General features: G+C 39.6%; 1 protein-coding gene across 3 annotated transcripts in view; it reads right to left on the bottom strand.

The window, feature by feature from the left end:
* The window catches only part of igsf9ba (immunoglobulin superfamily, member 9Ba), a 76,094-nt gene extending 68,973 nt beyond the window's left edge, over positions 1 to 7,121 (bottom strand). For 2 of the 3 annotated variants that reach the window (XM_025898035.1, XM_025898036.1), the window contains exon 1: positions 6,814 to 7,121. In XM_025898035.1, coding sequence (XP_025753820.1) covers positions 6,814 to 6,877 — 64 coding nt within the window. In that variant the 5' untranslated portion in view covers positions 6,878 to 7,121. The remainder of the gene's footprint in view (positions 1 to 6,813) is intronic. The other variant, XM_005459584.3, reaches the window with a different exon arrangement.
* Between the last annotated feature and the right edge of the window lie 12,718 nt (positions 7,122 to 19,839).

Raw genomic sequence — 19,839 nt, 5'->3', positions numbered from 1 at the left:
AATTTGCATTAAAAAATAAACTAATTAAAAAAGACACCAACATGAACTGATTCAGTACATAGGCCAGCAGAGAAGGCTTCTTTTTATTGCTCTTAGGCACATCTGCCCATATACAAAGCTGTCTGCAGCATTTAAAAGAACTTGTGACTTTTGCAGTAGGTTATATATATTACGTAAGTTTTCTTATAATTACTGATACAGGTGGTTTTTGGGTAAATATGGGTCTGATAAATACTTCTGATGCACACGGGGAGGTGCAGACGTCTGAAAGTTGTTAGAAATTGGTACAAAACAAGCAGAAACAAAAATCAATGAGAAATGAATAATCAGTAATTAATCAATGTATCATTTGGATTTTTTAATTCTTAACTAAGAACCCAAAACTTAAAAAAGGTTTATGTTCTTATAACTTTACGCTCAACTTGACAAAAGGAAAGAAAACCAAGGACTTCACATGACTTTGAACTGCCCAGGTTGTGTGGGCCAGAAGCTACTGTCTCTATTACCAATCAACTTTATTCAGTCGGGCGATTAAATAATGGAAAGCTTCTTATTCAGAGAAACTAAACTGTTGGGCTCATACTGTCAACAAATATAATGAAAACCTAAAAAGAAGTGATGGGAGAAAAAAACCTTTAACCATGTTATGAGTGTTGATGTTTCATAGTTTGCCCACTATAACTTCCCCGTTGGCCACAAATGTGTTTGGAGGGCCACAAACACAGGAACAGCTGATCTGATCAGAGTCACTGACAGAGTGTAAACTATTAAATAAATAACTACACACAACAAATGTTAGCGAAATCTGTTTATGTTTTGTGTGTCTGAAAGAAGTTTGCTGCATGTTTTTATTATGATGTACACGTGATATATCAGCCGGGTCACATGACAGTGTGTAAAACAGCCACATAAAATTAATCCAATTTTTTGTGTTCATGGACACGAGCTGTTATGGTTTTCATGTCAGTGAACATGAATTTGTAAGCAAAGCATTTAAATAGGAAATGTATTTCATGTCAAAAACATGACAGTTTTTTTTTGTAGAGAAAGCAGGAAGTTGTCACTGTGGCAACCAGGAAAAGACATGGGAGCCAGTATTTTAACCTACAGCATGATACTTTTGTAAATCTAACTCAGTAATTTCTAATAAATTAACTTAATTGCAATTTATAATGCATTTAAAAATCATAAAAATGAAACTGTGACATGTATGAGTTGTATTTGGGCCTCCGGTATGAAAGATGACTTATTTCTCCTCCACCCTGTTTCACCCTAAATAGCTGGATTTTTTTGCTCTCTTTTAATCAGTACATTTCAAACGTCATGTTCAGTGGCACAAAGAAAAAATGGAAAATTCATGTCCTGCAGCACGAATCAATAGATAAAAGGTCATGACTATATTATGAACTGCTGTGAGTCCAGACTGTATACATATGTATTTATTTATGTTCTTAACTCATTTTATGATGTGAATTATTGGCCTCTTGGCTAAGTGCAGTTTCCAAACTATATTTTCCCTGGAGGACAGTAAAGACTATCCAATCCAAACCACTGACAACAAAGAAAATCTGAAATCTTTAATTAAATTAACTTTTGGGTCCAGTGAGGCCATGGTGTCAACGCCAAAGAGCTCTAATGCAGACGCACTGGCACCCAGTCCCTAAAGTAATTTTGGTTATTCCGGCTTGTTTTTCCACAGTGAACTGTGTGCTCATTAAGTGCAGATTGTCTGACTTGAAGATTGTCTGACACAGAAGTCAGACAATCATGGAAATTGGATGCATAAAATATCAAAATCAGGTTTCAACAAATCAAAAGCAGAAAAAAAAATCAAACATGGATCACATAAATCTATAATCACATTACACCATAAATTAAATCTAAACCAAATTTAACTCTTTTTTTGTTGTGTTTTTAGTCATTTTAAATAAATTGTGAAACTATCACCAGATTAGCCTTGCTTCCCTAAACCTAATTTTTGACTGCTGTTCACAAAGATTAGATCTTATAGACAAATCACAGTTCCTATTCAGTCATCACATAAAACATCATTAAACCAAACTGTAGTGGAAGTTTAAAGAAAGAAGCCACAGTGGATGTCAGACAAATTAAAACTCTGCTGTCAAAACAGTATTTCAACCATATCACGAACTGCAGCCTCACTTAATGTCCCAGACAGTTCTAGCATCCAGACAAAAACCGAAGGCAGACCCATTTATCTGAACGACAATCTGAAGCAGGACCCACAGAGCAAGTAGGAGGGCTTTCACACGGTGCTTCGGGGAGCCCTCAGATATGTGAGTGACATTTCTGACACCTTCATAAATCCCATCTGCATCTGTATATCCATCTCGTTTAAGAGCAAGCGTGCCAAGCCATGGCTCATGAGGGAGTTCCGGATCCAGTGAAACATCAAGGAGGTGGCTCACAAGAAGAGAATTACAGATGAATACCATCTGGCCAAAAGCCAGCTCGACAAACTCTTAAAAAACACAGAGTCCCAGCAGAGGACCAGGGAGGAGATCAGTAAGCCATCAGTGACTCTGAAAATAGTCCTTCAAGTGTACCACTTCCCAACAATGGCCAATGACATTTAATTACTTCTGTATTGCCGTCAGTGTCCCTCACGCTTCACCTTCATTGGTTGCCAAGTCACTGTTGACTTTGTTGAGCTAACCTCAGCTGTCCCTCACCATATGCCGTCTCCCCAATGGGCACTTGGCAAAAATAAAAAATAAGAAATGTCTAGTTCCTGTGACTGATTGTTCACCGAATCACAAAAATACGTTGAAGCTGTTGATTACATTTGGTGAAGAGGTTATAAAGAGGATGCTGAAGCTTAACCATAAATAATGTCTCTGTTTGCTTTTGGGGACAAGGAAACAACAAGTAACAGTGAAGTAATCCTTAAATCCTACTAAACACCTTCTTTCTGTGGTGCTTCACTACTTGGGGCAAAAGAAAAAGAGTAACAAATGTTGGAAGTAATCAGTAACAAATGAGTAGTTAATGTTGTGTGACTTGAGGGGAGCTACTAATTAAAAAACAAGAATGACTACGAACTAATGATTACCTCGTGGTTCACTAATATGCTACTTTTTGAGATAGCCGTTAGATGATCAAATAAGATAGATCATAAAATATTAGTTTGCATTATAATTTAATGAGTTTGAAGTCTTATCAGAAACTTTCCTACACTTTACAATAATTCCATTCAATAATTCAATTTTTTCTGTTTTATTCACATAGTGCAAAAATCACAAGAGTTGCCTCAAGGTGCTTTATATTGTAAAGTAAAGACCCTTCAATAATACAGAGAAAAAGCTCAACAATCAAACAACCGCCTATGAATATACACTTGGCAACAGTGGGAAGGAAAAAGTTCCCTTTTAACAGGAAGAGACCTTCTGCAGAATACTTTGAGGAATGGTTTTATACTCTTGAAAATCAATTAACGAATTATGGGACTACTTTCTTATAACTCAGTGCTGCTTTACCCAAGAGTCCTGGTCACACTCCAGCAATCATGTCTCTTTCAGATGGAAATCCAAATTTTTGCCAAGAACTGTTTGAGATCGATCAACCCATGAAGGATCAGAACCTATCCAGAAGGGTTTCTAAACTACTCATTGTAATTTTATAAGCTCTGTGCATGCCTCACAGTGTATTACAGCAAACACGTTTGCAGATGATGCCTCGTCTAAATCCCAAAATGCACTTTAAGTACCTATAAAGGAGGCGTAAGGCCTGTGCAAAACCCTGTTGTACCATTAACACAACTTAGTGTTTTAAGACTATTCTAGTCCAAAAATCTATTTTATTGTCACTGCAGGTCTATCAGTATGTTATATTTTGATTTCCTTTCTGAGGCATCCATCTATCCTGTATGTGGTCAATTAGAACTGTCTTTCCTAAAACTCTTTTTATCTTGTAGCGTTGATTCAAATATCTAAATGTGATTTATTGTAATACATTCTCAATTATTAACATGCAAATTCATCTGAAAGTTACATTGTGTAAAATCTTACCTCGAGAAGTTTTTATCCCTCCCAATTTAGGTGCACAATCCTAGCTACAGTAGCCACTGTAGGACAAACAACTCTGGTCACCATTCATCTGTAGTGAGTGTAGGCTGTCAGTCTGCTGTTTACCCTAGCTGTCAATACGTGTCTACATCTATTTCTGCTGGAGGAGGCTGTAAAACTTAAAAGGAGTCCAATACGAGTTGATGAGTCAGTGAAGCTCACTTCTCTCAAATGACAGCCATACGGAGGTGCTGAGGCTGAGAACTTTTCTGTCAGTAAGTGCTGCTGTTTTTGTGGGTATTAGCTGCTGTTAGCCTCTGTTAGCTGCTGTTAGCCTCTGTTACAACAATCATTAAAGTGGATTTAACATTGTTGGATTTGGACACTTAGTGAATGAATTCTCATACAATGTGAGAATGTAATCAAACCATCTCAGCCAGTATATTCAAGAAGGCGGGGGATCACAGCCACTACCTCAAACCGATGTCTGATCCTAATCAGTTAAAAATTAACTTAATCAGTTAATTTTTAACTGATTAAGTCTAAGTTTATGAGACTTTAATTTATTTTTGGAAGACACAATCACACAGTCAATGTATATTAGTAAGCAAAAAAAATACTTTTTCCCCATTAAATAACCTGAAAAACAACTTATGTAGCTTTAAAAAATTAATTATATAAATGTGATAGTATCCAAAATAATAATAATTATATCTCATTACAAAAGACATTCTCCATTTATGCAATAAAATATATACGTGCAACTGTTTCTGAGACAAGTCACCAGACATCATGAATTTAAGTTTGAAACATGTCATCATTTTGCTGTAGGCTCATGGTCATTTATTAATCCCTAACACTGAGCAAAGTGCACATACAACAAAATCCCAGCCATGAAAAATGAGCCAAGTCTCAGCTCGTCTGAGATCCAACTTTGATTCTCTTGTTTTGGCGCAAGTACGTTTCTGGCCATATTTCCATTGAAATATAAAAATCGGACCTGAAGCCTCCATACATGGAAGCAATGATCAAGAATAAATGACATAATCTGCAGTGGCAAATCCATCAAACTTTATGAAAAATATAACATTTTAATAACAGGCTAGTTCTTTCACCTTGCCTACAGTGCATATGCTAAGCTAGGCTAAATAGTGGCAGGGTGTAGATTCTCAATTAATGGACACACATGAAAGTAGTAATATTCTTCCAACTAATTAGCTGCCATAGTAAATACTGATGTTAATGTTTTAGCACTATGCTAAATTTTCAACTATTTTCAACTGTACCTATACTGATACTTAACATGTCTGTTCTTGTTCTCTATTAACAAAAAATTACATCAAAACACCTCATTTATTGTCAGAAATCCTCAAACTGAGCACAGTTCAGTGTGCGCTGTAGTTCACAAACCTTCAAAAAAGGCACAGTTGGTGTTTTCATGCTTTGTCAGTGATTTTGTGTGGTAGCAGGCTACAATCAGATGGTATATTTAGGTTCCCTGTAATATTTGAAGTAGACTGCCTCTCATTTGTAGTCACTAATAGCCTATGTCGTGATTTGTGATTCTCTCATGCAGCCTGTGAGACTTAAATCACCTTCTGTGCAGTGAGTATATCAGACAACACCTTTGAATCGATATCATTAAGACACATCCCCATCTATGTAAGGCAGATGATGAGTCTTTAAAAAAACACCCTCTGAGTGGTTTCTATTCCTAAATCAAACTTGTTTCACTACATTGGCTCAAGACTTCATATTGGGCTTATCTTGGCCTTGGCTGACATCACAGGAGGAGTCAGACCTGTGAGCAGACCAGTTTTGACTGGGTATGTGGGGGTCATTGGGATCAGTAATAGGGGACAACTTGGCACATGTCTCCCTCCTCTGGACACAAGTGGAAAAGCAAGGTTAAGTAAGTACATGGGTCAATACAGAGTGCTCGGTAAAAAATAAATAAATATGAACAAAAGGGAGATTGTGCAGGTTGTAACTGCAGGAATGACTAGTTTACGAAGCTCTTAGATCAGCACAAGGCGAGTCTTGCAGCCTGGGTGCTTAGTGCATCACATACAGCACCGTGACCCCCCTCCCTCCCTCCCTCCCTCCCTCCATCCATCCATGTGCAATGTGAAATTCAGCATACGAATCCCATGCATGCTGCAGCGGGCTCTATCAAATCCAAGAGTGCATTTTATCTGACACGTGATGCATTATTTAGTTACTTTTCCATCTTGAGGGCTGAGACGGTCACACCCCTCTCTAGAGAACTCAAATGGGACTGCTTGCTATGATAGCCTACAATGCACACATTTCCCCTCAGCAGCAGCAGCAGCAGCAGCAGGGACGTTATCTTCCAATCTGCTCGCTGCTTTATCACCCAAATGAGCCTCACATATTTCACATACACGGGCCAAACCCACCAGCCACATTAACAGAGCTATCTTTGCCGTGATCAGTCATCGTGGACACATGGATGTGTTATCACCGGCGCGAGAATTAGGCTATCTCATTTCAGGTAACCATGTAAATGAGCCAGGCCGTTTTCAAGGCAATTCTTGTTTTCCTGACAGCCTTTAACCAGGGCTAAACTTTCACGTGACATATGAGATATGCAGCCATTTGTTAGAATCAAATTGCCCCACAGTTCCTATGACCTAACATACAGAAGAAGAAGGAAGGGGGGCCAAAAAAAATCTCATGCGATCAGAACAAGCAGCACCAAGCGCACGCGAAGACAGCAGAAATCAAAAGCTATGTGCGGCACAAGATATATTGCACTTCAACTCACCTTGAGCGGCCGTTCCTCTGGTGCTGAATACACTTGCTATCAGAGTGGCCACATACCAAATCATAGTACTATTGCCGACCAGCTATTACCACGCAAAGTGCCCCGTTCAACCAATCTCTCATATTCGACCTTGCACCTCGCGGTCTCTTAGCACAAGCCCCTTTTCATATCCTATTTTCTTTCCTCGTGGCGTTTCCCTTCATCCCTTCCCTCCCCCGTCCTTCCATCCGCATCCTCTCCCGAAGAGACAGAGCACCTGCACCGCCGCGTTTGTAGTAGACGGAGCCGTTTTACGAGCGCATAGTGAAACCAAGTGTGAGAATGCAGCCACAGGTCCGCCTCTCCTGTCACTGGATTGGCTGCTGATTGAGTCTTTGGGGCGTGTATTGGTTCTCCTTACGCCCCGCACCCGAATGACAGGAGAATCGGCCGTGCGCCGATTCAAGGTGAGTTGGAGCGTGCCGTAGTAGTGGAACCGCAGTATCATGCGCATTGACAAGAGAGCCCGTGTCCACATCTTTGAACACCTCTCCTAAAGTGTCCCCACGTGCACCATCACCGCACGCCATCCATTCATCCACCCACTTGCCTTTTGCATTATTCCTCATATCAATACTGGCAACCCCCCCCCCCTACATAGGTTGCAGGTTGACTGTGTGTGTAATGAAAATGGGGGACGCTATGTGACTCATCTGTGGCTCCTCCACAGCCGTCGGTAGCTGTCATGTCGCTGTTGCCGGTTTAAAACACTGGTTTTTTTAGGGGTTTGGGGGGTTCCGCTACCGTGCCGTGTCTGGCTTTATTTGCTGGGTGTGGCGACACATGCGAGAGCGTTTTCCCCTATTTTTTCCTCGATGGCCGCGAGCGTGAGGATGCAGCTCCATCACGCTGCCCACTGCGTACACATGGTTGCCACTGATAAGGCTGCCTCAGATTCACCCCCTCTGTTTTTCTACATGCATGACCACAGAGGATTCAGAACGCCTGTGCATCTCTGGTTGCTCCACATCAGCTTAGATCGCGCACAAACTACACTCCTTACACGGTCCTGCCGCCGCCGCCGCCGCCGCTGCTGCCTTGTTACTGAAGATAAACATGTGGGTGATCTATCATTTTAGTAAAGTCTTGCAGCTGAATTTGTCTCATTTTTGCCTCGACATTTCTGTCTGTCTTGTCTGTCTGTCTCACCCCTCCCTCCTTTTTTCTCTTTTTTTGCTCCTGCGTGAAATCAAAGAAAAATCTACAAATGTGACCAAAAAAATCAAAGACCCCCCCCCCCCCTTTTTTTGTCTGGAAACCATGCAGTAAAGTGATATTGTCATAAGGCATTTGAATATTTTAGCACGCATTTCTCCGTTTTTACTGGGATTAAACCTCAAGCATTAAGCCTCCACATAAGCTCGGGCATATGTGTTAAATGCAGTAGCATTTAAAAGGGACAGGCGTACTGAAGTATCATACAGAATACAGTCTCTAACTCATCTTTGAGATGAGTTGCACTTTATCTCAGATGTGGAACATTTTGATGGAATATTCAAACAAAAGATAATTCCCCATTCTTTTTTTTGGTGATGGTGGTGATGCACTAATGTCACCTTAAATTCTCATACAGGTGTCAGGTTCAGGTGTGGTTACTTTCAAGACCAAAGCTGTGATCCATCCATCCTTTTCAGGGTGGTAGTGCGGCTGGAGCCCATCGCAGATGCAATAGGGCGAGAGGCAGGGTACGCCTTGGACAGGTCACCTGTCTGTAGCAGGGCTAACACGTGGAGACAGAAAACAATTTACACTAACATCACATCTACTGGCAATTTCGAATCACTAGTTAACCTGACCCCACTACCTTCATCTCTTTGGACTGAAAGAGAGAACCTGCGCAAAATACAAACTCCAAATAGAAAGGCCCTGGCCAGATGGTGGATTTGAACCCATGCAGGACCTTCTTGCCATGAGGCAACTGTGCTAACCACTGCTCCACTAAGCCGCCCACCATGATTCAGATAATTTTATGAAACCTTCCACTTATTGTTACGCTGTAAGCAAGCATTTACCCCCATTCAGATTCTTTTTCTTTCACCCTCTCTATGTTAATTGCTTCCAGCCTCCCCATGGGCTCACACAAGATGAGGGCTTAAGGATTTAGAAGACAGGAAATAAGTAAAATAGCAATTTATATTGAATATATCTTTATTGTGAAATTCCACAGAGCTTTGCAGTATCAAGCCTCTAAAACATATTCAAATGAATCAAACTTCATGCAGATATGAGGTAGAGGTAGCATCTGCTCCTCCCTCACAGCATGCTGCATACATGTTTCGGTGCAAGCTCTTATAGGTGTGAGACCCAGTGCAGGATGCTAAAGAAAGCCTCCCTGAGCTCATGTTGTGCCAGTAAGAGAACAGCCTGAATGCTGCTGCTGCTGCTGGAAGGAAGGCTTTACTCAGCAGCAGGCTCAATGGCATATACAATGCAAGTTATGAGTCATAAATTATGAGTCCTAATTATCAATAGCAGTGTGGCAGGAAGCTCCTGTTTAGTCATGCCCCTACATTTAAACTCCGCAGAGAGAGGTGCATGGAAGAAGTGTTAGCAATGCAGCTCGAGCCATTTGGAAGGTGGAGCATCCATCAGATTCTCACAATTGCTGCCGGTGGAGTTGTGCAGCGTTGTGCTGTGGCTGCTGCGTGGCAAAACAAGGTCATATTACCGCCAGACCCCCCTTCCCTCTCCAACCCTCACCTAAAGTTACAGAAGTGCTGACACAACACCAGGACACATTATAGGCCTATACCTTGAATAGCCCGAGCCTTTGATGAGCCTTTTTCCACAGGGACAAACATGACATTTGCTTTAAAAGACCACAGGAGAGCCTTTTTTGTTGTAATTTCTATGTAGAACTTGATTTTCTATAACGAATGGCAAAGAAAAGAGAAGAGTTAGGATAAGCTCTTATGTAACACCACTTCTATTAGTTTTACAGCTCCAATCGAGGAGGCTGAGGATAGTTATTACCAAATGGAGCAAGAGAACATGAAAAAGTCTATATTTTTAAATGTAGTGCGAACCAGTCGTGCTGTCTGGAAAATAATTTCAGGGATTTTTTTTGTGGAAAACAGTAATTTCTTTTAATAAATGTATCATTAATCAGATTTCGATTTCACCACATCCTTGCTGCAGAATGCTTTAAAGTGTATCAGTAAAATTTTGGTGCAGCATTTCTGCTTTTGATAATTCAAGGTCACGTTGCTGCATGTTGCATCTGCTGAATTTCTACATTTAAAGGAGGCTTATTATATGTTTTTTTGTGCTTGAATAAAAGATTATATCACTCCACTACCACTGATCAAAATCTGAGTCCTGCACACTTGCTTATTTTTAGGGTCATCATCCGGTGGGATCGTCTCAATCTGTCGCCACTGTGACAAGTTTTTTTTTTTTTCATGTCCTCCACAGCAGAAGATTACTCTAAAAACTGGGAAAGAATACAGTTATAGTGTCCTTAATCCACAATTTCCAAACAAAACCCACAGCAAATCCTGGCTCTGTTCCTTTATTGCAGCGTATTTAAAATCCGGCGCAATATGCATAGGCTCAAATGCTCCCACAGACTCGCTTTAGTGACAGAGACATATGCGTGTGTACTCTGAGGGCCCCATCCAGCATCAGTCAGTCAGGCTGCAGCTCGCTAACCTGCTTGCACCAAACAAGATGTCAAGGACGTCGGCTGCTGAGCAGATGTTCTGCTGCATGTCTGTTTATGGTGTTTTTAAAAGCTCCGTAGGTCACGATCATCTCAGACTGTTGCTAAGAATAATTCACACTTTTGGCCATTAGTGGTCAGCAGTGTTTTACACAACAGAATAGCCCTGCTTTTCAACTTGTATTTTTATTTGTTGGTTTATTTTTGTGTTGGTGCAAAAAAACTGTGGGATTAATTTTTCAAAATATGAATCAGCTCTCACTATGAGTTTTACAAATTCAGAGTATTGATTAGCTTGTAGTTCACTTTCCCTTTCATATGCCTGATGAAACAGTCATTATCAATAGATGGTGTGCTGCATTAACTCATAGTGCTCCTACTACTTTTAATAATAATGATGATCCATCTGGGACAGAAACAGAAAACATGTATACATATACAAATTTCTGTCATATGATAGACAAAATGACTTGTGCGTGAGTCAGTCTGGAAGAACTGCTTTTAGCTCAGTGTCTTTAGTTTTTATTGTTGTTATTACTGCTTCACTTACATTTGAAGCACAAATGCCTCAAATTAGCCTGTCAAATGTCAAATATTCAGTCTGTGGGACTTTTTTTGATGGGATAAAACGGGGAATCTGGGAAATAATAGTACGCTATACTTTGATATTTGTTCTAGAGCAAGGAATTATATCAGATGTCAATTATATAGACTGACATCTGGTCACTGTGGAGGCTCTTTCAGTACATTGAACTAATTTTCATGTTGAAGAATCTAGTTTGAGATAATTTGAGCTTTGTGGCATAGTACGTTATCCTGCTGGAAGCATCCATCAAAAGAAGAGAACACTGTGGTCACAAAGGGATGGACATGGTCAGCAAGAATATTCAGACAGGCTGTGGTGTTCGGACAATGCTCAGAGCCCCAGAGTGTGCAAAGAAAATATCCACCAGTCCATTACAACATCACCACCCTGAACTGTTGAGCACAGATCAATGCTTTCATGTTTACACCAAATTCTGACCCTGAAATCACAACTCATGACTCAAGACTCAGAGAATGTCCCATTTTGGTGAGCCTGTGTGAATTGTGGCCTCATTTCCTGTTCTAGCTGACAGGAATGACACCCAGTGTGGATTTCTGCTGCTGCAGCCCATCTAGTCCATCGGTTTAACGTGTTGTACATTCAGAGATGCTCTTCTGCTTGGTTGTAACAAGTGGGTTTTTTGAGCCACTGTTCCCTAGACTTAAACCAGTCCAGACTAATCAACCAGACATTTTCACCCAGACAGCTGGATTTTTTCTCCTTTCCAGACCATTCTCTGTAAACTCTAAAGATGGTTATATGGGAAAATCCCAGTAGTTCAACAGTTTCTGAAATACTCCTACCAGCCTGTCTGCTACCGTGTCACCTTCAGACTAACTTAAGTCACTTTTCTTCCCCATTCTGAAGCTCAGCTTGAACTTCAGTGTTGACCATATCTGCACGTTCAAAATCGAGTTGCCATGACACTAATTAAGAGAAAGAATGAAAGGTGGAGGTGGGTTGCGAAGTGGCCTGCAGATGTGCTGCAACTGTATAAGCATGTATGAGGATAATTAGCTTAATTAGTGTGCCATACCTGAAATTAGCTAAGGGCATCAGCTGAGCTCTCAGCTCATGTGGGCTGGTATTGAGATCAGCTGATGTACTGTGCTGAGCTTGACTTTGTGGACTGTGTGAACTAACATGTGGGCCATTTGGATTTAGTGTGAGGCAAAGAAATAATCCTTAAGTAAACCTTGAGAGATTTCTGTGGTGTCTCGGAAAAATCTTATGTAACCTTCGAAAAGTTGTAATTATGTCTTGTTGTGGACTCTCCCTTCTCATCTGACTTGCAGAGTAAGTGCAGATTTTTTCCCAGAGAAAAAATAAAGTGAATTATTTTAGAACAATTTTTTTTTCGTTTTTGCCGACACACTGCAGCATTTCACAGAATTTGTTGTATTGATGAGAACAATTTAAAGTAGGCGTAAATGCTAAATGTAACCTTTAAAACCAGGATCCAAAAACAATTTGATATCTTTGTGTCCTTTGTCTGTGTTTGTCTATGAAGCAGCAGATGTGACTGACACATCCATTGTGTTGGCAGGAGGGCTTAGGGCCTCAAAGTCACTTTGATTCTCTGCAGTGCTCCTCAGATGAGAATCACTTGTCATGTTCAGTGGTCATCAGTAGAGTCTGTGAACAGCCCGCCCAAATTGTGTATCTGTAGGGAAAATATGGCAGTAGCGAAGCGCCACGCTTTGGTTTTCTCAGCACACCGAATCACAGCACCATCCTTCACATGTGTCTGTCAGCTTAGCTCAGAAGGTTAAATAATTGAATTTTAACGTTTTTTCCCTTTTGATTTGGAGTTAGTCTATATAACTACCTACCTGCATCTCTACAACCATCAAAAGCCCTGCGCTCAGCTTTCCCATGACGGTTATATTAAAACACATCTAGCTAAGTGTAGTTGCCATGGTTTTGCATGTTTGTAAAGGTGTACAGTACTTCCAGAAATAGCTCCTCTTAATGAAAACACGCCCAGCTATTATCATTATAAAGCAAAAGACCAGGGTGTGGAAGAAAAGCAGAAATTTGAAGTTCAACCTAAAATCAATAAGCCTCTAAACATCTTTCTTTTTTTTCTCTTGTGCATCGCACCATTTTCCGGCTCATTTGTGAAATCTATAAATACCACAGTGCAAAAAGAGCTGTAGATGCAGCGCTGTCTAATTCTTCAGTCTTCATCTGTGCAGCATCACAGTGATATTTAGCCTCTCTGAATGTGATCAGCTTCACTGTGGGCGAGGCTCAGTTGATGAAGGAGTTCAAGCTGTTGTGGCCGACGGCGGGAATCTCTGCACGTGAGCAAAACACAAAGAACACAAAGAACTCGCTTATTGCTTTTGACTTTTCCCATAACTTTTATAAAGTTAATCCCATTTGCAACCAGCAGACAAACTTTACAGTGCTACAAGCTGAAGTCTGTTCCCAGTGTTTAATACCGCTATGGTTTATTCCTTTTGTTACAGTAGAATTTAAACTGTCACTCATCACTAGCTCAAACAATTCAGTGAACTTTTTGTTAAAAAAAATGTACTGTAAACACAGACGTGCAGAAGTATTCAAGTATATGCAAACTATGGAGTTATTCAGCATTTATTCTGAACACATCACTCTACCACAACACTTTTCATTCAATTTTCTTGAAAAACCTCAGTAGGAAAACAAAAACTTGGCTAAATCTTTTGTTCTTTGAGGGTCAGGCCACAAGACATCATTCACATCACATTCAGCATCATCTTGAAAAATGTGTAGTATAAAGCTTTATACTCATATAAATGAGTATAAAGCAGATAATGTATGTTCACTTTGGCCCACTCAGTAAAATTACTGGATGTTGTTGATCTTGTATTTTCCTTATCCTGATCACATGATTCATATGTGAAATCAATGTCATAAAAACTAACCTGTTATTCTGTCTATGCTTTATTATTCACATATTCGGTTCTTTACTGATAGTGATGCTGTTAAATATTGACAAAAGAACTGGAAACTTAATGTACTGGCAAAAGTGTTAGTTTTGTTTTATAAACAGATTCTTCCTTAAATCATAAATTTCAATTTCATGTGTGGTTAAACAAATCCATAAAAATGAACGTGGAAAATTCCTTCAGTAAATTGTACTGCACTTTTACAGGTTATGTTTTTTGTTTTGTTTTGCTTTTACAGGGGAAGCAGATGTAAAATAAGAAGCTATTTTATTTTAAGTTTGTAATTTCAGTTTGGTCATAACCTGATCTATAATTCAGCTCTTCTATTTGCTGAGATATTGAAATTTTATACAGAGAGCATTTGTCATTTCTAATGAATGACATTAGAAAACTGCAGCTTTAGAGAAAGTGCAGATAAATAATGCATCCCTCCATTTTCCTCCACTTATCCAGTTCAGGGTTGCAGTTGGATTGGAGCCTTTCCTGGCTGTCATGGATAGAGCGGCAGGGTACGCCCTGGGCAGGTCACTGATCTAATGCAGAGAGACCGACAACCAGTTCACATCTACGGTGTATTTTGAATCACCAGTTGATCTAAGCTGCATGTCTTTGGATTGTGGGAAAAAACTGGAGAAGCTGTAGAAAACCCACACAGAAGTGCCCCGGGCTTCTTGCTGTGTGGTAACTAAGCATGCTGGGTATGCAGTATAAAGGTCACAGATAAACAGTTATCAGGATATCCATATAGGTCACAATGAGCTGAAGCATTAGGATTATATAGAGATAATTTAATTTAAGTGAATAGCTACATAATGCCGCAGAAGGACGCTGAATCCCTCCCTAACGAACACATTCGTCTCCTTCAATCTGACATGATGTGAAACTTTAACCTCCCCAGCATTTGTTCCTTTTCCTGCCTTTTCTATCTGATCATTGTGTCTGGGACTTTGAGCTGCACCTTAAAGTCCCACCGACTCTTCTGGCTGCAGCTTTTTAATGAAAGCTCCAGCCGAATGTGTGTCAGCTGCAATCAGGAAAATGTTACATTTAAAATGAAAGAAAGAAAGCTACACAGCCTCGGGAATCTCGCAGTTTTAAAAAGCACAATGCAGCTTAAATGTACTTACATTATACAGTTAGAACAGGAACAATATGCAGCAGAAATATTTGGAAGAGAAAAAGACACACACACACACACACACACACACACACTAATGATGGCTGCATGGAGGGGGCTGGCAGGCTTTATGGGAATCTTTAAAGAGCAGGTTTCTGACTCTCACAGAAGGTTACTTAGAGATTAGAATATCCATCAAAGAAGTGTGACAGTTATGACCAATATAAAGCCAGAGATAGTCTACATTAGCATTTCTTTGAATCCCTTAAGATGTGGAGTACCTTCATCTATCCAACATATGTATCATTTGTTTTCAGTGTGAAAAGCATGAGAAACAGCAGTATATAAAAATACTGGGCCCTGAACTGCATATAATGCATTTATATACACAATATAATAAGTGTATAAGGTCTAAAGTTTGGATATAGATGTCCATTATCTTGAGCAGGTTTATAATGATGCGTCTCTGCACAGCATAACAGCGCGTTACTGCCGTTGTGCAAGACAGCGACCTGGCATGCTCTTTAACTTCTGCCCTGATTTTTTAAAATGAAATGAACAGAAACGATCTGCTGTGAATAACCTGCAGAACTCTCTGCAACAATAGACACATATTTACCATCAGCTCGCTGTGTATTTTGCAGTAACTGACTGATGACTCCAGCAGTTTAGAGATGGTAGGCTGCAAGTGGAAAATACGACTGTTTTGGCAAAGAAGGGCAAATGTTAAATATCTTATTTACCTGAATAATCTCTCCAAGGTTGGTCCAGTTAAAAGAGGCAGAAGATGCCCTACTTACCTGCGTCTCATGACTGCTAAGATTTCAGAAATAAATCACATGACTCTGAAGGGAGTGTTTAAAATTGCAACTAAAACCAGGAAAAGAGATCACACCATGCTGAGAATTGCCACATGGGCTTTTAATTTTGTAAGAGAGTGATTTTAAGATTTTTATTGAATAGTTTTATAGCTTTTCCAAGCCAGAATCAAGACTATATTTTAAGCTGTGTCCAAGTTTAAACCTCTAGCAAGAAAAGCAGCAAGAAAAGTACAATTACAGCTATTTTACCATGTTTCCTGTATCTCTGTTTTTATTGTTTTCTAAGATTAAAGCACATTGTAACACTGGTTTTAGAAGCTGCTATAAGGAAGCTGTTATTATATACAGTATTTACACTTGAGGGACTAAAGTGCCTCCATTTGACTAACCGTTTAAGTCTTGTAAGAAAAAATAGAAATCATGGACAAAATAGCAAACAGTAAAATACATTATACATGTACTGCATACAGATTAATGCAGATCAACCATTTTTTAAAGGTTATAGTGCATGGCACATTGACTGGGGGGACTGACTAAAAAAGATGTGTTTGTTGTGCTTTATTTCTGTTGCATTGAATGTAGTGGAGTTGTAGCTGAGAGATGCAGAGAACAGTCAATAACAAAAGGCTTATTGTAGTTCAGAATTTTGTCTCTTATTCACAAAGGCCAATGTTGGTCCATTTGGCCTCACAGATGAAGAGTCTTTACAGAATTTTCGTTGTACTGCAAATAAAAACCCTGAGGCTTAAGAGTATAATCAAAATTTTTAAATCCAGAATCTGTTTATCAGGCGTTTATCCATTCAGCAGCAGTTTCTGTTTTTCATGATATACTGCAAAATGTCAAAACTCACAGGAAGGAGCACAAAGCACGAACTAGAGAAAGAAATTTGCTGTTTTAATTCACTGTAGGTTTTACCTGCTGATATGCTTTAATATCCTGTGCTTATTTCAGCCCCTTAAATAGCTTAGTTGGTGTTAGACCTGTCTATCAAGCTTGCACGAAGAGGGCTTGCGGGTTTGAGACTGGAAAGACTGGGTGGATATTAAATCCAACTGCAGTGCATTATTCATAGCTTGGAAGATATATAATCACTGTGCAAATGATGCACGATGGCTCAAGCAAACAGCCACCGCCTTGTACAACAGCTACATAGCACAGATGCAGGTGCCAATAAGCAACACCTGTAATATGACTCACTGTCACACTGTGATGCTCTCGCTAATTTGGCTCTTTAATTAGTTGAAGCATGGCACATACTTTTTGCATTTCACTCAGAGATATGAAGTCTTCACATTTTTTTCTCAGAGAAGGAACATGACAAACCTGGATATTTCTTTGTAAAACAATCAAAATGTACAGTTTTGTCTGAGCCGCAACAAAAGGGCAGCCACAAAGAGCTTCTCAACAGAGGAATCATTGCCTAGCAACACTACCAACAGTGAAAGCAGGGCAGCATGGTCTGATGGAGCATGAGTATTCAAAGAGGGCAACAAGTTCATCTGTAATATGTTGCCTTTTTTATGTCTTTTTTTCTTTCTTTTTTTTCTTGTAGTGGGTGGACTACACGGTTGTATTCAGTGGGCTAAACCTTAACTGCATTAGAAGAGTTTCACATCATGTGACTGTGAAATTGTGGAAATGCAAAATATAATATATGCATACCTAATTATAGTCCTTATGTCGACATACATGCTGTTGATCTTTGGGTGAGTGTGATGTACTGGCAGATTATTATTTCTGGTTTCACACTGCCACCTGCAGCTTTTTCCAGGAATCCAAGAAGCTGATATTTGTCAAAACAATTATAGGAAATACAACTCTATAAAAATCATATTAATAGAATCTTTATAGGACACTTTGATGTCGGGAATATAAAACAATTTATAGGGGCCATTGCAATCTTTTGAAATTGAAATAAAGATTAAAAAAAAAAAGCATAAGGTTCTTTTTAAATAAATGTTGCATCATCAGTGATTTTTTTGTTATGTTTGTTTTGGTGCGGATTCTTTTTTTTGGGGGGGGGGGGGGGGGGGGGCAAGAATTCAACGTAGATCTTGGCACTATACTATGCAGGCATTTCCTTTCTGTGAAGGGAGCATCCTCTGCCTTTGTGCCCTTGTAGTGTTGATTAATTGTTGCCGAAGACCTCAGCGTGGTCTTACAGGCAACTGTTTTCAGATAGATAGATAGATAGATAGATAGATAGATAGATAGATAGATAGATAGATAGGGATGCTCTTACAGTCATGTTGAAAAGAAAGTTTTCTCAGACTCTTTGCAGTCCTTTGAAAATCTAAGCAGATCACTACTACATGGGCTTGCTAAATTGTTTTGAGCAAACCACAAGACTTCTGGGACAAAGACTTTCGAACAGATGAGACAGAAGTGGAGATATTTCGCTATGTTAGGCAAAAACCCAAACAAAGCTTATCAGCACAAACATCTCATTCTAACTGTCAAGCATGGTGGTGGAGGGATCATGATTTGGGCTTGTTTTGCAGCCATAAAACCAGACCATCTAGTCATGAACTCAGTATATTCAGTCCTCTATATACCAAATTATTCTAGAGTCCAACATAAGGCCTTCTGTCTGGCAGCTAAAGCTTGGGCAAAATTGGGTCATGCAACAGGACAATGATCCCAAGCACAGCAGCAGATCTAAAACAGAATGGCTGAAAAACAAAAGAACCAAGATGCTGCAATCAAATGCTGTGGTTGGACCTTAAGAGAGCTGTGCATAAACAAATGCCCACAAACCTCGAAGAACTGAAGCAATTTTGTATAGAACAGTGTGCCAAAATTACTCCACAAGTCCTTCTAAGCCTGTGAAAACTCGCTTTTTCACATGACTGTACATGTATGTGTCTCAGGTTTTCATCATAACAATTCTTTTTAAGTGGCAGTGTAAAAAATGAGTCATGAAAGCTAAATGAAAGTGTGAAAAGTCAAACTGATAGTTGACGCTATAGTGCATGGACCTTTAAATCACTCTTTTAAACTTTTTTCTCATTCCAATTTCGATGTCTATCCCATGCATAAAACAGGAGCATCCGTTCACTGTATTCAAATGTCCAGACGACATATTCAAACCCTTTAAAGCTCTTGAAACTGAAACTGATTGCCATAAATATACTCACACCTACTGTATCAAGGAAATTAAATAGAGAATTTAGATTTTTTTTTTTCATAAAAATGAATCAGTTTCTCATCCACTAGTTGTAAAGTCATGGTAAGATCCACTGTTTTGATTTTGATGATCCAACACTGACCTACATCCATCCTAAATCACCCTGATTCTGCACTTCTCACCATTCTATCTCATATGAAAAAGAGGGACAGCCCTCACGAGCAAACAGAAGAGAGCAGCGTTACATGTTTATTTACAAGACTCTGCTGCAAAGATTGCCTTGTTCCCTCTCCTCTCTGATTCAGTTTAAACACCAATTACAGTGTCAGCTCACTGGAGACTTTAGCATTACCTGTACCTCTTATTCACACTGAACTGGGGAGAACAAAACAAAGCATCATCCGTAAAAGATTATATCCAGTCTGTTAATCTGCAGCGACTCTTGCACATGCTTTTCTTGTAATTTATGATCATGTATATAATGCGTCTGTCTGTCAGCGTGAGCAAGAGATCTCAAAATGCTGCTTGTTTTTCAGCTGTTATATGTAACAAGGTGGAACCTGTTTCTTTTAATAAAGGGGAAAAAGTCTTCCCTATTATGGCCTTTTAAAGTCCCAAAAAGAAAAATAACCACTAGAGGGTGTAGGTCGCCACTTTCCCACGAGAACATACGGTCAGAATTGTGTGTCTGTGTGTGAATATGTGTGTGGAGGAGGAGGTAGAGGGCATGTTTGGC

Source organism: Oreochromis niloticus, linkage group LG14 (genome assembly GCF_001858045.2).
Source record: "Oreochromis niloticus isolate F11D_XX linkage group LG14, O_niloticus_UMD_NMBU, whole genome shotgun sequence".
Classification (NCBI taxonomy): domain Eukaryota; kingdom Metazoa; phylum Chordata; class Actinopteri; order Cichliformes; family Cichlidae; genus Oreochromis; species Oreochromis niloticus.
The sequence above is the reverse complement of the archived record's forward strand: the minus strand, read 5'-3'. Positions and strand labels throughout refer to the sequence as shown.